The 25,558-nt window shown below is 37.7% G+C and overlaps 1 protein-coding gene across 2 annotated transcripts in view; it reads right to left on the reverse strand.

Moving 5' to 3' along the window:
* The window catches only part of LOC128733409 (matrix metalloproteinase-2), a 690,883-nt gene extending 666,017 nt beyond the window's left edge, over positions 1-24,866 (reverse strand). The window contains exons 1-2 of one of the 2 annotated variants that reach the window (XM_053826977.1): positions 24,386-24,866; positions 23,738-24,254 (exon numbers count right to left, since the gene is read on the reverse strand). In XM_053826977.1, the coding sequence (XP_053682952.1) occupies positions 23,738-23,902 (165 nt within the window). In that variant the 5' untranslated portion in view covers positions 23,903-24,254; positions 24,386-24,866. Of the gene's footprint in view, positions 1-23,737; positions 24,337-24,385 lie in introns of those variants that run through there. The other variant, XM_053826976.1, reaches the window with a different exon arrangement.
* Between the last annotated feature and the right edge of the window lie 692 nt (positions 24,867-25,558).

Raw genomic sequence — 25,558 nt, forward strand, 5'->3', positions numbered from 1 at the left:
AAAAGGTCAAAAGTCCGATAGGTCAAAAGTCCACAGTACAAAAGTCTGAAAGTCAAAAATTCGAAAGTCCAAAAGTTCGACAGGCCAAGAGTCCAAAAGGTCAAAAGTCCGAAAGACCAAGAGTCCGACAGGCCAAAAGTCCGATAGCTCAAAAGTCCAAAAGTACAAAAGCCTGAAAGTCCAAAAATTCGAAGGATCAAAAGTCCGAAAGGCCAAAAGTCTGAAAGACCAAACCTCAGAAAGGCCAAGAGTCCGAAAGGTCAAAAGTCCGAAAGGCCAAAAGTCCTAAAGGCAAAAAGTCCGAAACGCCAATAGTCCGAAAGACCAAAAGTCCGAAAGGCCAAAAGTCTGAAAGACCAAAAATCCGAAAGCACAAAAATCTGAAAGTCCTAAAGGTCAAAAGTCTGAAAGGCCAAAAGTCCAAAAGGTCAAAAGTCCGAAAGCCCAAAAGTTCGAAAAGCCTAAAGTCTGAGAGACCAGAAGTCCGAAGGGCCAAAAGTCGCACAGGCCAAAAGTCCGATAGGTCAAAAGTCCAAAAGTACAAAAGTCGGAAAGTCCAAACGTTCGAAAGACCAAAAGTGCAAAAGTCTGAAAGACCAAAAGTCCGAAAGGCCAAAAGTTTTAAAGGGCAAGAATCCGAGAGGTCAAAAGTGCGCAAAGCCAACAGTCCTAAAGGTCAAAAGTCCGAAAGGCCAAAAGTCCAACAGGTCAAAAGTCTGAAAGTCCAAAAGTTCGAAAGGCCAAGAGTCCAAAAGGTCAAAAGTCCGAAAGACCAAGAGTCCGACAGGCCAAAAGTACGATAGGTCGAAAGTCCAAAAGTACAAAGTTCAAAAGTACAAAAGTCTGAAAGTCCAAAAAGTCGAAAGACCAAAAGTTCGAAAGACCAAACGTCCGAAAGGCCAAGAATTCCAGAGGTCAAAAGTGCGAAAAGCCAACAGTCCTAAAGGTCAAAAGTCCGAAAGGCCAAAAGTCCAAAAGGTGAAAAGTCCGAAAGGCCAAAAGTTCGAAAGGCCAATAGTTCAAAAAGTCAAAAGTCCGAAAGTCCAAAAATTCGAAGGACCAAAAGTTCGAAAGGCCAAAAGTCTGAAAGACCAAAACTCAGAAAGGCCAAGAGTCCGAAAGGTCAAAAGTCCGAAAGGCCAAAACTCCTAAAGACCAAAAGTCCGAAAGACCAAAAGTCCGAAAGACCAAAAGTCCGAAAGACCAAAAGTCCGAAAGGCCAAAAATCTGAAAGTTCTAAAGGTCAAAAGTCCGAAAGGCCAAAGTCCAAAAGGTCAAAAGTCCGAAAGCCCAAAAGTTCGAAAGGCCAAAAGTCTGAAAGACCAGAAGTCCGAAAGGCCAAAAGTCGCACAGGCCAAAATTCCGATAGGTCAAAAGTCCAAAAGTCCAAAAGTACAAAAGGCCAAGAATCCGAGAGGTCAAAAGTGCGAAAAGCTAACAGTCCTAAAGATCAAAAGTCCGAAAGGCCAAAAATCCAAAAGGTCAAAAGTCCGAAAGGCCAAAAGTTCGAAAGGTCAAGAGTCCAAAAGGTCAAAAGTCCGAAAGGCCAAGAGTCCGACAGGCCAAAAGTCCAATAGGTCAAAAGTTCAAAAGTACAAAAGCCTGAAAGTCCAAAAATTCGAAGGACCAAAAGTCCGAAAGGCCAAAAGTCTGAAAGACCAAAACTCAGAAAGGCCAAGAGACCTTTCAAAAGTCCGAAAGGCCAAAAGTCCTAAAGGCCAAAAGTCCAAAACGCCAATAGTCCGAAAGACCAAAAGTCCGAAAGACCAAACGTCTGAAAGGCCAAAAATCTGAAAGTCCTAAAGGTCAAAAGTCCGAAAGGCCAAAAGTCCAAAAGGTCAAAAGTCCGAAAGGCCAAAAGTTCGAAGGACAAAAGTACAATAGTCGGAAAGTCCAAAAATTCTAAAGACCAAAAGTCCGAATGGCCAAGAGTCCGAAAGGTCAAAAGTCCGAAAGACCAAAAGTCCGAAAGACTAACAGTTCGAAAGGCCAAAAATCTGAAAATCCGAAAGGCCTAAAGTTCGAAAGGCCAAGAGTTCGAAAGGTCAAAAGTCCGACAGGCCAAAAGTTCAAAAGGTTGAAATACCGATAGGCCAAAAGTCCGAAATGCCAAAAGTCCGAAAATCGTCTTTGGGAGCAAAATTCCAAAAGATAGAAAGACCAAAAATCCGAAAGACAAAAAGTCCGAAAGGCCAAAAGTCTTCAAGCCCAAAAGTAAACAAGTCAAAAAGTTTAAATGTCAAAATGTAGATGTCAACATGTCAAAAAATCAAAAGGTCGAAATGAAAGGAAGTAAAAAGTTGAAAGGTCAAGAAGTCCAAGTCAGAAAATCAAATTGTCAAAAAATCAAAATTTTAAACTGGCGAAAAGACAAAAGTAAAAATACCAAAAAGTTTCAAGACCAAAGATTAAAGTCAAAAGTCGAGAGATACAAGAAGAAAGTCGAAATCAAAAATTCGAGTCATGGGCGGAATTCGAAAGTCGAAAATCGAGTGTCGGAAATCGAAAACAGAAAATCAAAAATCAAAGGCCGTAAATTAAAAATCGAAAAGCGTAAATTGAAAATCAAAAATCAAAAATTAAAAATCAAAAACCGAAAATTGAAAATCGAAATTCGAAATTCAAAATTTAAAATTGAAAAATCTAAAATTGAGAATTAAAAATTGAAAATTGAAACTCAAAAATCAAAAATCGAGAATAAATATTCGAAATTCGAAAATTTCGAACGAAAAACCAGCCAAAAACCAAAACTCGAAAATCAAAATTCGAAGCTCGAAAATCATAAAATAAGTCGAAAGCCGAAAATTAAAAAAGTCAAAAGTCTAAAAATCCGAAAGGTCAAAAGTCCGAAAGTCCAAAATTCAAAAAGTTGAAAAGGCTAAAAGTTAGAAAGGTAAAAAGTCAAAAAGGTAACAAGTCAAAAGTCAAGAAGTCAAAATGTCAAAACATCAAAATTTTAAAAAGTAGAAAAGAGAAAAAGTTAAAAGGTTTGAAGTCCAAAGTTTAAGATGCAAAGTCTAAAGTCTGTAGTCCAAAGTCCCAAAGCTGAACTTCAAAATCATAAGTCGAAATTTGAAAGTCGAAAACCGAAAACTGAATGCCGAAAATCGAAAATTGACGATCTAAATTCGTAAGTCTAAAATTGAAAGTCTAAAGTCATAAGTTAAAAAGTCAAAGCATCAAAAAATCAAAACGTCAAAACCGTAATACGTCAAAATGTCCTCAAATCAAAATGTCAAAATATCACAGCCTCAAAATGTCGAAAGCCGAAAGTAGAAAATCGAAAGTAGTAAATCGAAAGTCGAAAATCAAACCAAAAATTGATAGTTAAACGTCGGAAGTTCAATGCCAAAATCCAAAAATAGAAAGTCGAAGTTAAATTTTACAAGTCAAAAGTCAATGTTAAAAGTTCAAAGCCAAGTGTGTTAAAGCCACAATTAAAAAGTCAAAAGCAATTCAGACAAAATTAATACCAAAGTCAAAAAGCGTTTGTCAAAAGCAAAAGTCAAAAGTTAAAAGTAAAAGATCAAAGGTCAAAAGGGAAAAGGTAAAATTCAAAAGTCAAAAGTCAAAAATGAAAAGTTAAAAATGAAGTGTAAGAATTTGAAGCTCCAAATCAAAAATAGAATAACTAAATTCAAAAATCAAGTCAATACTCAAAGGTCGAAAGTCGAAATTCAAAGATCAAAGTCAGAACTTAATCCAAAGGCAAATGTAAACAGTTAAACAACTTGTTGAAAGCTTGAAGTTCAAAGATTATAAATAAAAGTTAAAGGTTGAAAACTGAAATTTGAAAGTTAATTTGAAATTCGAAATTTTAAATTTTAAGGTTTTAAAACAGAGTACAGAACAAAACAGAAACAGAAATCTATACAGTCAATAATCTACATCTGTGTAGTAAAAGACTCTTACTGTTCCCCAGGATGAACAAAATCGACACAGAACCCATTAATCTTTTGCGAACAAAGATAATCGTGACTTGGTCTTATTGGGCATCACCCGGTAATAAATAGAAGATGCTCCGACCTACCTGTTAGATTTGATTCGAAGCATCTGCTCGAAGTCATTTAACATTCTCACAACACCAATTCCAATTTGCCAAGGATAGAACGACCTCCACATGGCACAACCAGCCATGCACATGCATATGCAAGGAGGGATTCTTTTAGATGACTAGCCAATTAGAATCTTACAGGATGATAGATTACCTGTTCTGAAGCATAAATCATACACCTAACGTAGATCCTCATTCATCATGAATTGCGATTTTGTTCGCCACTTTACCGATTGTGCAATCTGAACCCGGCTGGCGCCATTGGGAAAAATTATTGACTTAAAATGCACTTTGCAAGTCATAAAACGATGTCGCTATCACACGTTTGTTGTAGGTTAAGTGAATTATGACTTGACGATCGGGTTGACTCGAGCAAACAACTTTACGAGTTCTTTGCCATGTGCGGCATCGAAGTTGCGATCGAAGTGTGAAACAATGTTCAAACGACTATTATTACTGACGTTTGTGAGGATTATTTTGACAAATTGGAATGGTTGGTGGTAATCACAGACAGTTAATCAACAGAATGCGTCCATCCAAAGTCCAGAGTCATTTTCAACCAAGATATCGCACCGGTTGGAGCAACATGGCACCGATCCGTAGCACAGCCGCGAATCAGATCACGTACAAGCCGGCAATTCACCGTGGACAAATTAGCATCGCTCAAGCATCGTTCTCATTGAAACTGACTGAGCGACGGTAATTGGCACGGTTCTAGGAGATGGCGTCAATCACGCCGCGCGACCGCGACATGGCCATCGTTGCGTTATTCTAATCGGTCCCATTCTGCTCCAGCATCGCCGGTGTCTGTGTGGGTTTACATATGTTGTATGATGTCATTACGAGTCGGCAAAATTTCTCCCAACATATGATTTGTATCTTCTGCTTAGCCTCGTTTCGGCCAATATGTTCTGACTTCTAAGTCAAGCTCTGTCTCCGGTGTTTCTGTTTCTTCTATAGTTTGTCGTTTTCCTTTTTGGGTTGAGAGCAGAAGTTGAAGTCAGTTTCGAAACATATGCGTGCATAATTTCGAGTAGCTATAAATAAAATCGCTGGGAAGGCTGATGATCCTCTCCGCACGGTGGGTTTAACTGTTGGATCAACTGCAAGCGCAGGGCATCGTACATTGACCACAGTACGAATAAGGTAAAATAAAATTTATTTGTAATATGGCATGGTTAATCTATGGAAGTTCTAAACCACAAAAAATAGAGTTGGTATAAATCGTAGGGCCGATGCCCTCAGCTCAATGTAATATGCTAAGTTCAAAAACTTCATTAGAAATCGGACTAAATTTTACTGTGCTCTACCTTAGCTGTCAAACAATCAGCTAGAGAACACACACATACAGAAATAATTTGCAAAACAGTGTCAGATGAGAAGAACAATTCAGCTTGCTTAGTCGCACGCACCGTCAAGCGTCCGTCGGTCGGTCATCCTACGGCCATCGGAACATATCAGCGGAAAAAAAGGTCAACTTTAATTGAAGCATGCAATCAGTGTGAGTGCTACGGGATGCTGCAATAAGCAACCGGCTCATCAGAATTCATTGTCCGATGCCGGGCCGGACAGACTGCGGTGTAGTAGTGAACGTGGTGATGGTGACCCACGCGTGCATCCAGCGGGTTAATGTGCGTACACAGTGAAATAAAATAAACATTTTTCGTTCCATTTTTATCTGCCTTTCCATTCATAACGAAACGAAAGAATGCCCCGGAAATGATTTTCACATTCTACACTTCTGCACTGACTATTCCAAGTTACACTCGAATTCGTTTGTTTGATGGAGTGCGTTTTGCTAATGAGCTCCAACAACGCATCTTGATTTCATCTGTGTTTCACTCTGTTGGACTGGCTGTGATGCTGTTCATCAGGAGAATGACTCACGATGATACATACTTTGGTTTGGTCTGCATATTGTTGGGTGTTTTAAATTTATAACATCAATTTCATGAGGGTCGAGAAGAATAGCACATGTTTCAAAGTAAACCATACCGTTCTGGGTGAAATGTTTGTTTTGGATGACTCGACGGTGTTAGAGGATTATTGGATTCGTTTGTTCGCCAAGAGAAAGTTTAAGACATGCCATATTAAAACAATGAAAAATTATCCAAGCTGGGGGATTCCATGGATCGAACCAAGCTCCAAACCCCAAAAACATGGCCTCAAGTTCCAACTCCAAAAACATGGTCTCAACCTGCCAAGGATTGGCAGAATTTGCAATACGTCGCACGCTTAATAAGAGGGTTTTGGAGTCTCTCTTTTGTCCAGCACCTCTGTGATTCAAAGGATCCACCACCGGCGAGGCACATGTTGTTCTGGTGGGAGGAGTGGGTTCTAGTCCGGAATGAAAAATTATTCAATTGGGTATTTTAGTGGTACACGGTAGCGCGGGGCAAGTGGGAACTCCAAATTGCATAGTTAGGATTTATTCGACTTAGGGTTAAATGCTTCATGTACTTACTAAAGCAGCTAAGCTAGGAGGTGCGAGTTAGAGCGCCTGTTCTCCAGGTGAGGGGTGGCTCACACAGCGTCTGTCTCAAAACGGGCGGCCGAATATGAAATGCTGTATCCCGTAAGCTATACCTAAGATGGCAGACACATCAGCGGGATGTAGGAATCGCGACCCGGTGAGGTAGTGTACCGAAAACTCAATTACCACGAATAACGAAGAAAGAAATTCAGGACGGAACAATAGGTATAGGACACTTCTTTTAAGTGCCACATCTACTACAGTGGCGGCAAAAAAACAGAACATGGAGTCGGTTTAGTAGTGTTAGGAAAACAACGAGTTATCCGGTGGAAGCCCGTAGATGACCGTATATGCGTGTTGAGGATTAAGGGCAAATTCTTCAACTACAGTCTAATCAACTTATACACACCGACAAATGATAAATCCGATGATGCTAAGGACGAGCTTGAGAGGACCAATGGAGAGTGCCCAAAACACGACGTGAAAATCATCATCGGAGATGCAAATGCGCAGATCGGGAGGGAGGAATTATTACGTCCAGTCATTGGAAGACATAGCCTTCATCTGTCGACCAATAATAACGGTCTGAGGCTCATAAATTTTGCCGCGGCCAGAGGAATGGCCATCTGTAGCACCTACTTTCCACGTTTGAATATTCGAAAACACACCTGCAGGCATCCAAATGGAGACTCTAGCTCTCAGATCGATCATGTCTTGATTGACGGTCGACACTTTTCGGATGTTATCGATGTAGGTCTTTTCGGGGACCAAATTTCGACTCTGACCACTATTTCGTAGTGAGTAAGATTCGCGCAAGGCTGTCGAACACGGCGAAAGCTCGTACTGAGAGGACGCTGCCTTTCATCATCCAGCGCTTAACGGCAGACGGCGTGGCAGTGGAGTACGCCAGGAAGCTTGACCAACGAATCGCAGAACAGCAGGTAGAAGGAGAAGATATAAATGGGCTGTGGAGGAACATCCATGGTGCCATCGAAACAGCTGCGAGAGAGGTGGTAAGCACGACGCGTGGAAGACAGCGTAACAGCTGGTTTGATGCCGAATGCCAGAGAGTGACAGATGAAAAGAACCAGTCCAGGAGTTGCATGCTCACTGCGGCAACGCGTCAAAACAGAGAGAGGTACAGAGAGACTAGAGTTGCGGAAAAAAGCTGGCAGCCGGCGCAGAGGAGCGATGCGCCAGCAACGACACACGGAGTTTATATAAAACGGTGAGATGCATAAATTTTGCCATGCCTGTGATGTGCAATGATAGTGCTGGCAACCTGCTTACCGACAAAACGGCGGTAGCAGCCAGGTGGAAGGAGCACTTCCAGACACTGTTGAATGGAGAGGTAAATGCGGAGATCAGCAGGGGCAGGATAGAAATTGTAAGCGATGATCAAGCTGTGGCGCAACCAACACAGGAGGAGGTAAAAAAGGCAATCAGTGAGCTGAAAAAACGGTAAAGCTGCTGGGAAGGACGATATCGCGGCTGAACTTTTAAAAGCGGAGAGCGAGCGGCTGTACGAAGCAATCCAACGGATCATTTTCAGGATCTGGGAGGAAGAATAAATGCCGGAGGAGTGGTTGAATGGCCTCATTTACCCAATTTTTAAAAAAGGACATCGACTGGAGTGTAAAAAACTATCGAGGAATTACATTACTCAATTCTGCCTACAAGGTGCTTTCCTGTATCCTGTTCTGCAGACTGAGACCGTTAGCGGAGTCCTTCGTCGGCGAGTACCAAGCTGGTTTTCGTGAGGGTCGCTCCAGCGCGGATCAGATGTTTACCCTGCGTCAGTTGCCAGACAACTTCCGGGAGTACAACTTGCAGACACACCATCTGTTTATGGACTCTAAAGCGGCGTACGATTCAGTTAAACGAAATGAGCTGTGGCAGATAATGCTAGAACATAGTTTTCCGACGAAACTAGTTACGCTGATTCATGCGACGCTGGACGGATCCAAATCATGCGTTAAAATAGCAGGTGAGACCTCAGCTGCTTTCGTGACGTTGGATGGACTGAAGCAAGGGGATGCACTCTCTAACCTGCTATTCAACATTGCCTTGGAAGGTGCATCACGAAGGGCAAAGGTGGAAAGGAATGGAAATCTCACATGCTTCTTGGTTTTGCGGATGACGTCGATATCATCGGAATGAACCGTAGAGCAGTGGAAAAGGCCCAAGTGGTGTTGGTGGAGTTGGATGGAGAACGATATGAAATAGTGGAGGAGTTTATATACCTTGGTACACTCGTGACATGTGACAACGATGTAAACCGCGAAGTGAAACGACGAGTTGCAGCCGTGAATCGGGTTTTCTACGGATTACGTAGCCAGCTGAAGTCCCGTAGTTAGCAAATTCGCACGAAACTGGCGCTCTGCAGGACATTAATCCTCCCGGTGGCCCTTTACGGACACGAATCATGGACGCTAAAGGAAGCTGATCGGAGTGCTTGGGGTTTTTGAGCGTAAAATTCTGCGATCTATACTTGATGGCAAAATGGAAACTGGAGTGTGGCGCAGACGCTTGAATCACGAGCTGTACCAAGTATCCAAATATGCTGATATAGTAAAGGTAGTGCAATGTGGCAGGCTGCGGTGGGCTTCACACGTGACCAGAATGCCCGACGAAAGAGTACTACAAGTGGATAAACTTGAGGACTTGATAACAACATCAATATTACTAATATAAACCGGTTTTGATTTTAAAAACCCGAATTAATCCACCTAGCGGCGTGACCTAGCCTTTCTACTGCCACAATAATCATTATTTAATTTCTCAGGAACATCTATAATTAACTTGACTATATTTTTAAATATCTGTTCCGTATTCCTCAAAATCCTTATTTGCCAGTAAAATACACAACGTATTGTGTAGAATAATTATATTTTCTTTCCTTTGGTGCGTAAATACTTGTAAGCGTCATTTATGTTATTTGATGAACACCTTATTTAGTTTTATAATCGGTCGGCCTTAACTTTTGGGTTTCAAAGCCACATACGAAACTTGTTTTGAACTGACAATATGAAATATGCGTTCATAGCATATTTTTTGATATTATTTTTTGAGTGGTTTTAGCCCAAAGGGTAGATTTTTTTTTGATATTTTGATATTAATACCATGCGTTCAAAAGTTAGCATCTTTGAAAAACAACAGTTCAGAAAAATTATTATTATACTTCGTTTTTAAAGAAAAAGGTTATCTACAACAAAATGATTAATCTCAAAATTTTACTATTAGTTTGCTTGGCTTCAATTTTGCAATATATCTGAATTAGAAAAAAATAACTGATTAGAGCATTAGATATGAAAAAGAGAAACCCAGCTAGCACCAACTCGTATATCAATGTACGAAAACTATCGTAAATATCTCCTAACCAACTCGAAATCGTAACTAAAGCTGGATAAAGTGGAATCAAGTTGATTTTCTGTCGTATATAATGATAATGACTGACATACATACGATTTTCAGCGCAAAATCGTAGAGTAGTACGGAGCGACTCGCGCTTAATCGGATATTATCGTATATAAATACTTATATAGTCGTAACGCTCAAAATTATTCGTAATTACGTAAATCGCCTCCAAAATAGTACGGATATGCCAATTTTGCGCATGAAATACGATTTATTTAGCATGTATATCTGTACGTAATGCTGATATTTACCTTTTTTATACATATGAAAATGCTAGCTGGGAATTGAACTTTTTCTTAGCTGGCGCTCCTTCAGATAATTATTTTTGCATGAAAATCAAAACTTGAGCTTCTTTTGAATGTACTTTCATGAAAAGATAGTCATTAGCTTGATCGCATCGTTTTTACAATGTTAGAGGGTTAGGAAAACAAGATGAGGTCGAAAAATAGTGCAAAAACTGCACCATAAACATGCTTGAGAATGAGAAATATGATCGATATGATTTCCAGTGCTGGTCATTTTTGATTTATTTATTAAAACATGATACATGACATAAGACATCTGTCCTTTAAAATGTCACTAACGAAAACAAATCGTACAAAGTTACTACCGTGCAACGTTTACTTCCTATTTTTCATATAACATTTCTAAGCTCTAGTATCTATGGAGCATTTATTAATGCGCAAAATTTGTATGAAATTTGTATAAATTTATTTGGAAAAATCAACTCACTAGTATTTTGATCCTATACAACACTATACTTATATACTTAAATTAACTGCTTTTCTCCGCTGTTTGCTTTGCGTGCAATTGTGAGTAACAGCAAGTGAAGAAAATGACAATTGAAATCTAAAGTCAAAGAAAAGAAAAAAACTTTGCAATTGAATCCCGCTATTTAATATTTATTTGCGATAGATACGTAGTTCGCCTACAACATGCAGGCTTCATCAGTGTCTTTTTTCAAAGCGTATAGGGTAAGAACCCCACAATTCGCCCCCACTCCAGAATTCGCCCTAACATTGGTATTCCCGTGATTTAACTCAATATATAGTTGAATTATAAGTTGTTAGTTCTATTTATATTCAATTTAACTCAGTTTTCAGTTATTTGAATAGAATTCGTTGCGTTGTTTTATGTGTGTTAATGATTTAATGTGGTTTGAAAAATAGGTATTGTATTTAAGACGCGATTTTTCCATTCTCAAGAACGAGCACGAAAAATAAAATTGAGGAAAAGTAATGGAAAATCGTATCTCCTTGCACTTTTTTCGCATCAATTTGGTTAGATCTGATTCGAATTTCATAATTGTGCCTTTATTTTAATATTTTATTGCAATTATGCTGAAAATAGAACATAAATGCACTGGGCGAAAACTGGGTACTGTAAATCATATGAGTTCCAAAATTCGCCCGGGTCGAATCTGTATATACTTAACCGAACTTACTGCGTGAACCAGTTTTCGCCCTCATCTATCAAACATATACAAATATGCCGCACATAAGCAAAAACAAGTCACAATCGATTAGTTTGTTCGCTGATTTATGTTTATCAAAATGGTGAGTGAAAGTATCGAATAAATAACATTTTGATGCAGAAAGCACATCATATCTTCATTTGAATTCATCTAACAAAAGAATTACCTGCTAAACATGGGCTAATGGGGTTTCTACCAAACGAACTGTTGAATTAGCAATAATCGACATCGAAATTGATAATAAGATTAAAAACGCACGAATTAATAAGACGCGCATAATATTCTCAAAAATCACAATTTTTCATGAGAATAAATCTGACTATTGGAAAATCACACGAAAAATCCGTCTACTATTTTGAAGCATCTAAGCGCAATAAAATTGTTGTCATGAATAAAACTTTGAAAAGTATTTAATGTGCAATGCAGACAACAAAGAAATAATCCTGTTGATAAAATAGAACATTTCGATAATATCATGAAAATTCTAATATCTTAGCATTACAAACCCGGTCTAACCAAAAATGCTAGTTAAGAATGCAAGTTATGTCAAAAAATATCTTAGTTGAGTAGGTAATATGGGTATGCTTACCAGTTACCAGGAATATTAAATACAGTAAACCGACATACCCATTTACAGACAGTGATTTACTAAACAATTTTTTTTCTTCATCTTTTTATTGACTATATAGCAGTTAAGCTTAGTTATTTCTTGGGGAAGAGGTTAGGTTGTGGACTCGAGTCTCACCTTCGATTAGTCAATATATATAGCCGAATATCAAGATTTTCCAGTTCATCTAATTTTTTATTGTTCACAGTAAACATTTACTCTTTCCTAAAAAATTACTAAACAATGATATAAGTAATCATTAAGTTTATTTAAACTATTAAAATAAACATTGTACCATTCTGTAGGCACTGAATTGTATTTATTCGCCCACATATCAATAGTGAAAATGAATTCAACAAAGGACCAGAAAAAGCACCATTCATTTTAAATATCTTTGACGAGTGTCAAAAGCCTTATTTTACTGCAATGAAAATAAACATTTAGTAAAACCCCACCTTCTCTGTGTTTTTTAGTTTTACTGAATCAGGTATCAGGAGGTGATCATGATCAGTTTATTTCAATTTAGATTTACATTTAACGAATTCCTGATACAAATTGATTGCCATATTAACCACTGAATAGACATAATCTTAACGTTAAATAATAGTAACAACAATTCTAATAAAATAATTGAGGTTATTTGGGAAATTTGCAATAAATAACAAGTGGGCGAAATTTGGGTCACATGGGGGACGAATTTTGGATCGCTATGGGCGAAATGTGGTACTAGAGGTTCCTGCTCAAAATTGGGTCTTTTGCTATCAAATTTCAATTTTCGTGATTCCGAATAGCCAAAATAGATAGAATATTAATATATAGTCATACTTTTCTGAGTTCAGGGCTGATTTTATAATAATATGGCGATTTATTCATTTTACAGCATAAAAACCTGATAAAAGGGGCGAATTCTGGGGTCGTTACCCTACTTATCTGTCGCGAATAAATATTAAATAGTGGAATTTAGTCGGTAAAAGTTTTTTTCTTTTCTTTTATTTCAGAGTTCGTATTCCACTAAGAGGCTTCAAAAACTTCTGACTTTTGACATGTTTCTCACTTTTCTTGAATTTCATTGCAAATTGTCATCACATACACATACATACATACATACATACACACGTACATACATACATACATACATACATACATACATACATACATACATCGCACACATTGAATACAATCAACATTTGATTGATATGTTTTGATTTCACACGTTTTAACGGTTCAATATACGGTGCTTAAGTGTTAAAGTTTGAATAACTTTTGAAGGAACCGTCCGATTTTAAATAACTCGGTTTCGTTTGATAGATCTCAGCAGTAATTTTCAAATAATAATAAAATGTGTGATGTTTTTTATTGAATTAATTCTTAAATGTTACAAAAATATGTTTTAAATACTATTTTTTCACATTTCTTTATGTAACTTTCAAACTACAAGTCCAATCATCATGAAATTTGGAAGTTAAGGGTTTGTAAGGCTCCTCTTTCATATGCAATCAAAATTTGTTCAAATCGGTTAAGGGATCTATGAGATAATGAAGTCCCATATTTTTCGTATTTTTATACATAACTTTTGAACTAAAAGTCCGATCAAAATGAAATTCAATAGCGACCAATGGGACACCTAGACCTTTCATTTGACACTAAGAACATTAAAATCGGTCCAGCCATCTCCGAGAAAAGTGAGTGAGATTAAAAGCGTTACATACATACACACACACACACACACACACACACACACACACACACACACACACACACACACACACACACACACACACACACACACACACACACACACACACACACACACACACACACACACACACACACACACACACACACACACACACACACACACACACACACACACACACACACACACACACACACACACACACACACACACACACACACACACACACACACACACACACACACACACACACACACACACACACACACACACACACACACACACACACACACACACACACACACACACACACACACACACACACACACACACACACACACACACACACACACACACACACACACACACACACACACACACACACACACACACATACATACACACACACAGAAAATGCTCAGTTTTCGAAACTGAGTCGAATGGTATATAACATTCGGCCCGCAGGACCTTCTTTCCATTTTCGGTTTTCCAAGTGATTTCTATACCTTTATACTATATATTTATATAGTAGAAAGGCAAAACGGTTATCGATTATTAGTGTTTGTTTATTTGTATACAGGGAACTTCGACATAACGTACATATAACGATTTTCAAGTTGTATGTTATATCGCAGCACACAAAAAGAACTCAAAAACATAGCTCTTATTTCTTTATTTGGTTACTACTTGACTACGTTTAATAAATAATGATTATGTAATCCAACTTACATCAGCCTTTTTCGTGTTTTTTTCCTGTACACTGAGAATATAATTTCGTATTTTGTTTGAAAAAACATTCGTAAAACTATATTCGTAGCTGATAAAAATAATTTCATACCATTTTAAAACATTCGTAGGCTTATTGCCCACCGGGAAAGTGACAAAATCGGGTATTTTTTTAATTTTAATTTTTTTTGCAGATAACTTAGAACGAACTACATTCTGATCACTTTTAGGACATTTCGCACTTGCTTCTCTCTGTGGACATTTGTCACATTTTCACAGCACAGGTCCCAAAGGTATGAAAACACGCGTTTATTAATTGCGCCGAAATGGTTCATTATACTGGTTAACTATGTTCAGAGAAATTTCACAGCGTAAAAAGCTTTTTCTTATGGTATGAACGATTCTTTGATTAACCCCCCTAGAAGTAAGATAGAAAATTTATTTTTCATGCAGTAAGAGATAGAGCAAAACAATGTTCTACAAAATTTTTAAGAAGATTATTATAAAGAACTTTGCCAAAGTGTGTAACCTTCTAGCTATTATAGTTGTGGAGATAAGAAACAACTTTTGTGGAAACTCCACGATAATCAACTTGTTGAACACAGTTCTTTTCGGATCAAAAACGTGACAAAATCGAGGAGTGACAAAATCGGGGTACCACTGTATGTACAAAACATTCAGGACTGACTTTACGAATCTACTTCGTGGTAGAAAACTACGAAAGAATTCGTAAAGCAAACGCTCGTTTTCGTACTATAAACCAAGTTTTATTATCAGTGTGTATACTCTTTTTAAAGAAATAAATTTATTTCGCAAACAGTAAGAGATAGATAGTTGCTTTATTTAGCAAACTTGCTAGTTTTGGTGTGTTCTACAACTTTGCTGACAAAAAAAATGTTTTGGCTGCATTTAAAAAAAAAGTTTGTATTACCCTAATAGGTAGATTCACAGTCAGACTAATGGTGTAATAAAATGCGCAGTATTTCAATAATAAACTTCTCTAAAGATATACCTTTTGAAAAATTGCGCATTTTTTACTTAATAGCCAACCCAAGTAACATTTTTGTTGTACAATAGCTTATCAAGCACTTCCCAAGTAACCATAAGCATTAATCTAAAACCGTATATTGGAAATAATTCTGCATCCCAAGTGCCACACTTTTGTATATTAGCAATCTCAATGCTTATAAAACGTATATTAACATTGTTGATGCATAGAAGCATTAACGTAAATCAGCATCAAAGAAAGCAATATATGCGCATATAAAGTAACCAGGGATTAAAATTTTCACTCATATGTAGGATAAACGTATTTCGCTCACCTATTCTTCTCACATGACAACTAGATTTTGTAGATATCTGTTCGTATAAAGCGGAAGAAAAACTTTTTTCCGCTAAAGAAAGAGAGTTGATAATATTTCGTTTCCTTTTTCGGTGAAAAACATTTATCCTCTCTCACTGAAGGCATGATAAATAAATATCGCAGGTAGACTTGGCGCGAAAATCTAATGCAATAATAGGTATATAACAGGAAACCATGGTTATACTCAAATACATAAGCTCGGTTGTTTTATTTCACTCTCTTGTTGGCTGGTTGTTTGGTAAATTCAATAGTAACCTGTGCATTTTCGTCTCTGAAACACGGCTGATACAGCTTTATCCTCTCACACAAAGAGAGGATAAATTCATGTTACGAAAATTTAAAAATAGACAAATCATGATCGTGTATTCCTTGGGATAAATGAAAATCCAGGTAGCCCATGCTCATGAACGACAATAAATGGGTATAAAACATTCTCGTTTCACTTTTGCTCAGTTTTTATTCGTAGTAGGCAAAATTCACAGATTATCGCGCGTTTGAGAGGATAAATTGAATGCCTGAAAGTAACAATATAATGCATTTAGTCAATTGCATTAAAATGAGCCGTAAGTGTTGATAAACGGCTTGTACTTGACTTCTTATTTTGCTATTCTGCGGCCACAATTTGTGTTCTCTTCCATCTGACGATTGCCGTCTTTTTCTAGCCTATTGGTAATGCAGAACAAGTAGCTATGATATGAGAGGGAATATCACCAAGATTTAAATACGACTAATTTTACCTCACTCAATCACATCCGCTATGGTTTAGATAGCAAAGGTGCAAGGAAACGAATGAGGTTGCATAACTAACTCCCGGTTCGAGCCCTGTCTTTAGGTGGTAAGATTATTCAGCATTTCCAAAAATGGTTCTGTTTATCCTGCTCCCCTTGAGATGCAGCAAAAAAATCGCTTGCTTTTTTAGATTTTTAAATCCCGACCGAATCTATTTTTATTTACCACAACAAGCAAACGATATGCCATCGATACTTTTTCGATACGTCGATAATGTAGACAAAATGACATTTCGTTTAAGCCTCAAACAAACACTGATAATGCTTATTGGATGCTTGTGGCGTAGCATTTTAACAACCCGCTATTTCGCCTTTTTAGCATTATGTGAGTTCTACAGAAGTATATAAAGCAAAATATGCTTTTAATCATAGTTCTGTATGCTTATACAATGTTGTCCAAGGACTAGTGTTTAGTGCTTACTGGTTACTTGGGTTGTTCCATGTGAATCAGCTGTACAACAGTTTAATAAGCTATTATACAACAAAAATGTTACTTGGGAATGGTCGCGTTTTTGCAACTCGACACCACCATGCTGTGAAATGCCCTGATAGCAACTCAGGAACCTTCACCGAGGCTCTAGAAGACCACTGTAAGATTAATAGGGTATTTAAATCATAGTGAAGGAAACTTTAAATACAGATTGTTTTCGAAACACTGAAAGATGACCTACCTATTCATCAGAGTTGTGTGCTTTTGAAGGTGTTTTGGCTAGTTTTTTACCGAAGTAGAGTGTTAGTTACTGTGGCTAGTGAAGAAAATTAAGTGTTTTTCCGGCGAGAAGTGAAGAACGTGCAGATAAATCACTGGAAATAGCAGAAGATTCATTTATATTTCTGTTCTCATACAGGAGACAGTTTGACATACCGGCGAAAAATGCTATGATGCAACGAGGGATAAGTATCATTTCATTTCATTGCGTAATTGCGAAATACGCTCAATAAGATAACATTAATATCTCTTAAATAAATGTCTTCTGTCCATCACTAATACCCTTTATTTTATAATCTTATCTAGCTTATCTTCTATCCTAAATGCTCTTGAATACGAATCACTGATTATTTGAAGTTGTTTCATCCTACACTTTATTTTATTACATGTTCGCCATTTGAAAGTGAGTGCGCTCCACGGGAATGACACTTCCAATACCAACCTGTACAAAAAAACGTAGCCAACATAGAGCGGGCCCAAGCTGACAGCTTCATAGATGGGCTCAAGCTGACAACCGAGTCGGATGTGTAAATTGTTAAATTTTGTTAGTTTTAGTTTGATTTTAGCCAAGGTTTTAGCGTCACATGGCTAATGCCAGGCAGGCGAAATTGATGCGAAACAAAAGAAGTTGTGAAAATGGTTAGTTAAATTCGTTTTGTGAAATCGCTTTGCGTTTGCCGCCTTTTTCATGTGAGCAACGAAAATGTGACGTCATATCAGCCCCCTGGTGCGCTCCTAGTTGTCAGCAGGAAACCGTTTTGCAAGAACCTGCTCTTCACTACTGCATGAGAAAAAGACAAGGGGTTTCCAGTAAGGCGTATAAGTGCGTAGTAATCAGAGATTACTTTTGTAATCATTTACGATTCAATTAGGTAATCAATTATAATCAGTACAATAATCAATGATAATCTTAAGTAATCATGGTTAATTTATAGTAATCACAAGAGATTGATTACTAGTAATCAGGGGTAATCAATAAAGTAATCAAAAGTAACTTTTTTCAAAGGTGCGTAGTAATCATAGCTGTTGGAAACCCCTTGGAAAAAGATAGCATCAAACGATCACACCATGTATATGCCCCTGAATTTTTCATACCTTGTATCATTAGTGGAGCGTGTAAGTGCTGGTGTTCATTCGTTTTCTCTTTGAAGCATTTGTAGCATGCGCCAAGAGATTCCAATTGGAAAATATAAGTGATGGAAGAAGAGTTTTCATTTTTTTACCTTTGTTATACTATAACAAAGGTTTAAAAATTGGTCGAAAAACACGAAATTGATCCGAGGCCCGGAGGGCCAAGTCACATATACCAATCGATAGGGTTCGTCGATTTGAGCAATGTCTGTGTGTGTGTGTGTGTGTGTGTGTGTGTGTGTGTGTGTGTGTGTGTGTGTGTGTGTGTGTGTGTGTATGTATGTAATGATTTTTTCTATCGCCTGTTTCTCAGAGATGGCTGAACCGAATCGTTCGCTATTACTTTTGTTTGAAAGGTATTATTGTCTAGTAGATCACTATTGAGTTGCTTCGTGACACGACGTTTCGTTTAAAAGTTATAAGCAAAAATGTGAAAAATACGTGACACGGGTTTCTCTAGAACTACATGACCGATTTCAGCGATCTTAGTATCAAATGAAAGCTCTTATTAAAGCTAAATTATTCAGGAATTTTTAATTGAAAACAAACAAGTAGTTTAAAAGTTATGCTTAAAAAACCTGTTTTGACAAGGTAATAATTATCGCCTGTTTCTTAGAGATGGCCAAACCGATTTATGCGCTATTAGTCTCATTTGAAAGATAATATATCCTAATAGATCACTATTGAATGATTTTTTGATTGGACGTTTAATTTGAAAGTTATGAGCAACCGTATACACCACACCAAATTTAACAAAAATTTATAATGATTTTAACCAAGATAATTTACCTAATTTCAATTATTTTAATATCAAACGAGAGGTTTTGACACTACGAATATCTATGCAAAATTTCATAAGAATTGGTTTTACCGGTCAAAAGATATTAACCCTCGAACACTCGCGCCAACTTTTGTAACACAGTTACTCGCGCGCACAATAGCCTCAAACCAAAGAAAACGTGCGTACTAGAGTTTTGACTGGGAAAACTTGGTTTTAGGTTTATCGAACCTTTAGAATAGTTTCTTGAAATTAAAAGCTCTATCGTCTGGTGGAATCTATATTTTGATTAATCCCCCTAAAAGTGAATAAAAAAATTTATTTTTCTTCAGTGTCAATATAACACATTGATGTGTTCAGCAAAGTTATAGAGCATATTATTACAAGAAATTTTGCTAAAGACAGTAACCTTCCATCTCTGCAGCTAAGATAGAAAAATCTTATTTATTGTATATGAATTTGTAAAATCAGGTTTTATATTTTTGCTCTTTTTGTAATTGTAGTATGACTTTTTCATGTATTACAAAGTTGTACAAATGATAAAAATACACAACTTTGCTGAATATAGTATACCTCTATATTTGCTTGTTTAGGAACTGTAGAACTTTGATTATAAGAAATACCCCAATTTTGACTACGAATTACTCGACTTAAACATTTTACATTGGGTAGTTTTGCTGCATACAGACACCATTTTTCTATATGGAGAAACGAGAGAAAATTCCACTTGGGGTCAATTGCGGTACACCTCGCTTGCTGATTGCTTCGTTTCTGTGATGGCGGTTTACGCTGATCTATTTTCCCAGCAATTTAAATTATTAATGCATTGAATAATTATGACATTTTTCTCAGAATAAGTTTATTGAAGAATATACGTTAGTTAAACAACGATTTGTAACTTTATAACAATATGGCGTTGAAAAACCTACACGTGTTGTACATAATACAACAGCGTGAGTAACCGAAGATTAATAAAAATTGATGAAAATTATTCTAGAAAACTCTATTGATGTGAATCAAATAGAATGGCATTACAGGAAATTATGCATAGTTCAAAAACCTATAAACTAGACCTTTACTAGGCAATGTATATGTTAAAGAATAAGATTTCCTCTTACAACTTACACTTACGTTTATTTGCACTTACTCAAATTAATAACAACGTACTTATCCTTACTCAGCAATTTCATGAAAAAAGGATCTATCAAAATTTAAAAGTGTTCCTATTTTATTCAAAATTTGTAAACTTACTCAATTTTCAAAAATTTTATGTAAACCAACGCATTACGCAACGTTGACCAATAGATGAATTATGTTCCGAAAACGTGTCGATTTGTATCTCAAATAGCAAGTAAGACCGTATAACAAAGGTTCCTTTCACCACTAGGTGGATTAAATCGGGTTTTTTATTTTCAAGCCCTATGATGCCAAATTCATATCAAATGAAATAAAATGTTTTTTTTACTTGACAGTTTTTGGACATGACTGCCATACATAAACATGATGGGGAAGGCAAATGAGGAGCGTCCAATATAGCTCTAGCTTTCCCACGCCACTACCTAGCGCCTCCACGTGGCCATACCCGGTAATGCTGTATTGAGTAGCCAAGCTAGGAGGTGCGATACTGGGTGGTTCCCGGCTGCCTGATCTGAAAATCGAGGTTTTGGGCAGACAACGGAGCCACACGACCTTGTTAATAGGTAAGCATAAAATAAATTATTTTAATTATTTTTATCGTTTTAGCTTATGAAGCAGCTCCTGCTATATAGTGAAAACTTTGGCCAATACGAGTGTTAATACTGCACATGGACATTGGATACCAGAAGAAAAAATTAAATTAATTATTAGAAGCACTTATGGAAACCAAAAGGACGCAACTCTATTCCATTCCAAGGGCAGTTGGTGAGATTGTTCTATTTTTACTCATATACACCACATTTCATTAATAAACTAGAATCGGGAAGTGGGAGGGACCATCAGAGCACTTGTTTGAAGCGGTGGGCCTAGGGAGAGTGAAACAGTCAACTTTCTAGGGTTAATCTTGGCCCGATTAACAACACATCGTGGATAATGAGCGGGCTCTTCTCCCCACCTGCTGGAGTCATTCTGCATTAAGACGGTTTATTCAACGATTGACTCAGGCGACTTAGCCCTTGGAAGGAGATTCTCTAAATTCCTGGTACGTGTAAGTGATGTTGTTTATCGACCAATTCCCTTTTGGCCCTTCATACAAGAGGTGGGAAGCATGACCAATCGTTGAATATGTTCAACTCTTTTTGACATGATAGGCTCATTGCTATGAACGGATGTTCTGCTAAGGCAGGTGGTAGTACCATATATTCATATTCATATGACTGCCATACATAAACATGATGTTATGATTAACTGAGGATTGTCATCTGTTGAGCATTGGGATATTTCCAAGAATATTAATTTAATAGTGATCAAGATGAATAAAGAGTTTGATAGCGATAAATAGATGATGCTGTGCGTATACGTTACACGTTGCATTGGGGCCACTCAGATACCACGCAATTTTTATTTATTTTATGATCAATGGTTTATGCTGATATCGTTTCGTATCGTTTATGCAACAGGCACAAGTAAAATTTCTATTATTTGTACAAATCACTTGTCCACGTGACCATTTTTTTATACTGCCTCCCCCCCCCCCCCTTCGGAAAGCGAGGACACCTCCATACCCCCCACCGCCCCCTCTAAGCTGTCCACGTGGTATATGGATGGTCCCATAGTTTCGAGGCGTGTATCAGAATAAATCGATAACAGACAATACATTTGCAAGACTAAAGTGGACCCCCGTTCGTTTGAACGATTCCTCATGCAACGGGGTTCGTTTTTAATTTGAACGACTAGCAACCCTAAATATACTGAAACTTGTATGAACTGGCCGCCCTGCTCTTTATTATTGTTTTGGTGGTTTGATTTAGTCTCGTTTAGTTGGTAGTTGCAAGCAGCGAATATGTTATTCTCCGATCGGATTTCTATCGTAATCGTTGGGAAACGAAATGTGAAACTGATTAAACTAGAATTAAACACGCTAGATCAGTACAAACAAATCGTGTTTATGTGCATTGTCTGCGAAGGGAAATGATGCCATGTTGAGAATGACATTTGAACCATTTTTAATCGTACAAACCAGCGGGGTTCAAATTAAAAAGCGTTCAGATTAAAAACGGTCAAACGAACGGGGGTCCACGGTATTGAAAATTTTATTTTTGTTTACAGCGAATTTTTTCTTGTATCGGTCGGGTTGCTGAAGTGATCGTGCGTTTGTAATTGAAGGATATGTCGCGTATTAGAAAGGATAATTTTCATTATAGGTATAAAGAGTTAGACGGGAGAGTTATTAAGATTTTGAGTTTTTCTAGGGGCTATGTGATTTGAAAATTAGTTCTCTACGGGATAATACTCTTTTCCGTTTAAAATCGGGTTTTTGTTGTGCAGTAAACAGTACAAATAAGTAAACGATTAATGCTTATCGGTTCGAAAAAGTCTAGTTTACGTACTTTGCACTCAAAAGAATGCGCTATTTACGGTCGGCCGGATGGAGTTCAATTTGCTATTAACAGAAATAATATATCAATCGACATGAAGACTCAACAAAATTTTGATTGCGGGTATATCATTTTATTTTTCGTATATCTTTAAATCTTTAAATAGGAGTTTTTCGTCGGTCTATTCTACCGAGTAATACATGCCTAAAATTCTACTAATTCTAAAATAATAAATTAACAACGATCACATCACTTATCAAGGTGAATCCTGATCCAACGAAACCTACCCTACTAACAACACAATTCCTTCCTTTAATCTTTGTAAGGATGCAGCTAAGCTAAGCATAGTGAATGAAACTTTAAATACAGTTTCTGAAGAGATTTGCAACACTTAAAAATACACTTATATCAAGTGACGTTGTATCGAGGGTACGTAATAACCCTCGTTATATCGAAATTCCCCTGTATTTTTTCATATTCTATTCGTTGTCAAAACAGTATACAGTATACAAGAAAAAACGCGAGAAAGGTTGCTTGGTCATTCTAGTTGGATTATCTTATTTTTATTGAATACTAAACGTAGTCAGACAATAACAAAATACAGTAATATGAACTATATTTTTTGTTCTTATTGTATGCTCCGATATAACGTACATTTTGAAAATCGAAATGTACGTTATATCGAAGTTCCCCTGAATATCTGTGCTGAAAATTATTTCATAATCAAATGTTATCCTGAAGTGATAATAACGCGCGCGGACACGCAACTCTCACAAGAAACACAAGATGATAATTTAACAATTTTAGGATTCGACGTTGTAAATCGTCGGTAGATGGTAGAAAGTAACAATTACTAAGCCTTTTACTTCAAAATTAAAGATTCCGGTTATTTAAAAAAACAGTATTTGATTCAGTTGAACATTTTCCATATTTCAGGCTATTTCAGTCTGCTTTTATGAAGTCCATGATTTAAATCACCAGATAAAAGGTCGAATAATTTACATACCACACTGTCATCGAAGTCCCAGGACTTGTGCCGATTTTCGAGCGGTTTGCCGGACACGCCAGAATAACTCATCAGCAACCCACCGAAAGACAGCAGCACGAAGATATCCCTTCGCCGCAGAAGTATGAATCGCCCACATTTCGCAACACAGGCCATCGCAAGCATATTATTCGCTTATGCATGCACTGAGCTCGAAATGAGCCTTTAAACAGCACTTCTTATATCACTCGAAAACCGGCTCTTCGAAGCCGCCGATTTCACCTTGCTGCTTATTGCCGCGAGGCAGAAATGGCTCCACACTTTTCGCCGCTCCCAGTAGTACCGGATTGCGCGTACCGGGGAGAAGATTGGCTTCCTTAAAACTTTCGATCAGCTGTTATTCTAAGACACTAATTGCACTAAAACTTCACTCTCACAATGCTTCTTTCCAATTTACTGTATATGAATTACTGCAACTATCACTACCGGCACAATCATATCCACAGGATAAAGGCGGTGAAACGGCGATGAACTATAGCTGAGGGGAAAGCAAATGGAAACAGAATCCTGGCGTCGCTGTCGTCGCAAAACTCCTTTCATTCATAAAAGCCTTCGGCTTCCTTTGGTAGCCAATCTTTGCGATGAATCATCCGCATACGCTTTGTTTACCTTTTTATCTTACAAACTGATTCCGTAACGTGCAATATAGCTGATGCTAGCTGGTCCTATTTTCGCCACCGTTGTACCAAAAATAAACCAAAACACTTTGCACAATACTTTTATGATTTCGGAACGTATCAGCTGATAAGAATTGATTTTTACTGGGTAATTGGCTAAAAACGAACACTCCACATTCACAGGACCATGCAACAATAACACAACCGCGTTCACTGACAATTTGGTAAACGCGCGCATGCGCGTCCCATCAGATGCCCCTGCTGCAAGCTTCCCCTTCGACGGTAGTTCGATGTTAGGACGATAGAACGAAAATACACTTCGGTAATCCCGATGCGGAAGCACTACAACAATTGCTACAATTCACGCGCTCTATCAACAAATTTTCCCACGAATCAATAGACAATTTCGACTTCCCGAGCCTTCGCGTACGAGAATGCTTCCATCCGAACACGACAAACCGTTACGTCTCAGTTGTCGCATGCGATCCGACCGGACGACCGCGCAATACTAACCAACCAACGGTTTCCAGCCAGAGGATCAGGCGCACCGAAGCGATCGTCCAGCGGCATCAGCGATCGTTTGCCGCATGAACCCGAATGAAGCATCGAATGAACCTATAAATATAAACTATAAAGGAGTAGTTGTTTAGCTTTACTTTTAACGCTGTTTCTTTTCGGCTGCTTGGATATCTGGAAACAAACAATAAAGCCTTGCAATTGAGTTTGAAATGGAGAATGCAAATGAAGAAGTGTCCGGCATAGCTCTGCTGACCGTTCCAAGTTCGTATAGTATGAGCGCAAGAGTGGATAATGGAGTAAGCAGTCAACAGGATTCGCTACTGTGTTACCTGACTCTTAACGAACCCCTATTTCCGAAATTCCAAAATCTCTCATGCTTTTATTTTTGGAGTAAACATCTAATTTCTTATGTTATATAGTTGATATTTGTATGCTCTATCGAATTTATGATCAATTGAACGAAAAACCACAAAGTTTGTGAATTACGAGACCCTTCCCCGTATATAACGTATATGCGTTATGAGTCAGGTAACACAGTAGGAGGAAACTCCTAGGGGAGTTGAAACTACAACTATGTTGCACATTTCTAATAAACAAATCATTACAAGAGTTAAAATTGGAGCAGCGAAACTGATGAATACATGAA

Source organism: Sabethes cyaneus, chromosome 2, assembly GCF_943734655.1.
Source record: "Sabethes cyaneus chromosome 2, idSabCyanKW18_F2, whole genome shotgun sequence".
Lineage (NCBI taxonomy): Eukaryota > Metazoa > Arthropoda > Insecta > Diptera > Culicidae > Sabethes > Sabethes cyaneus.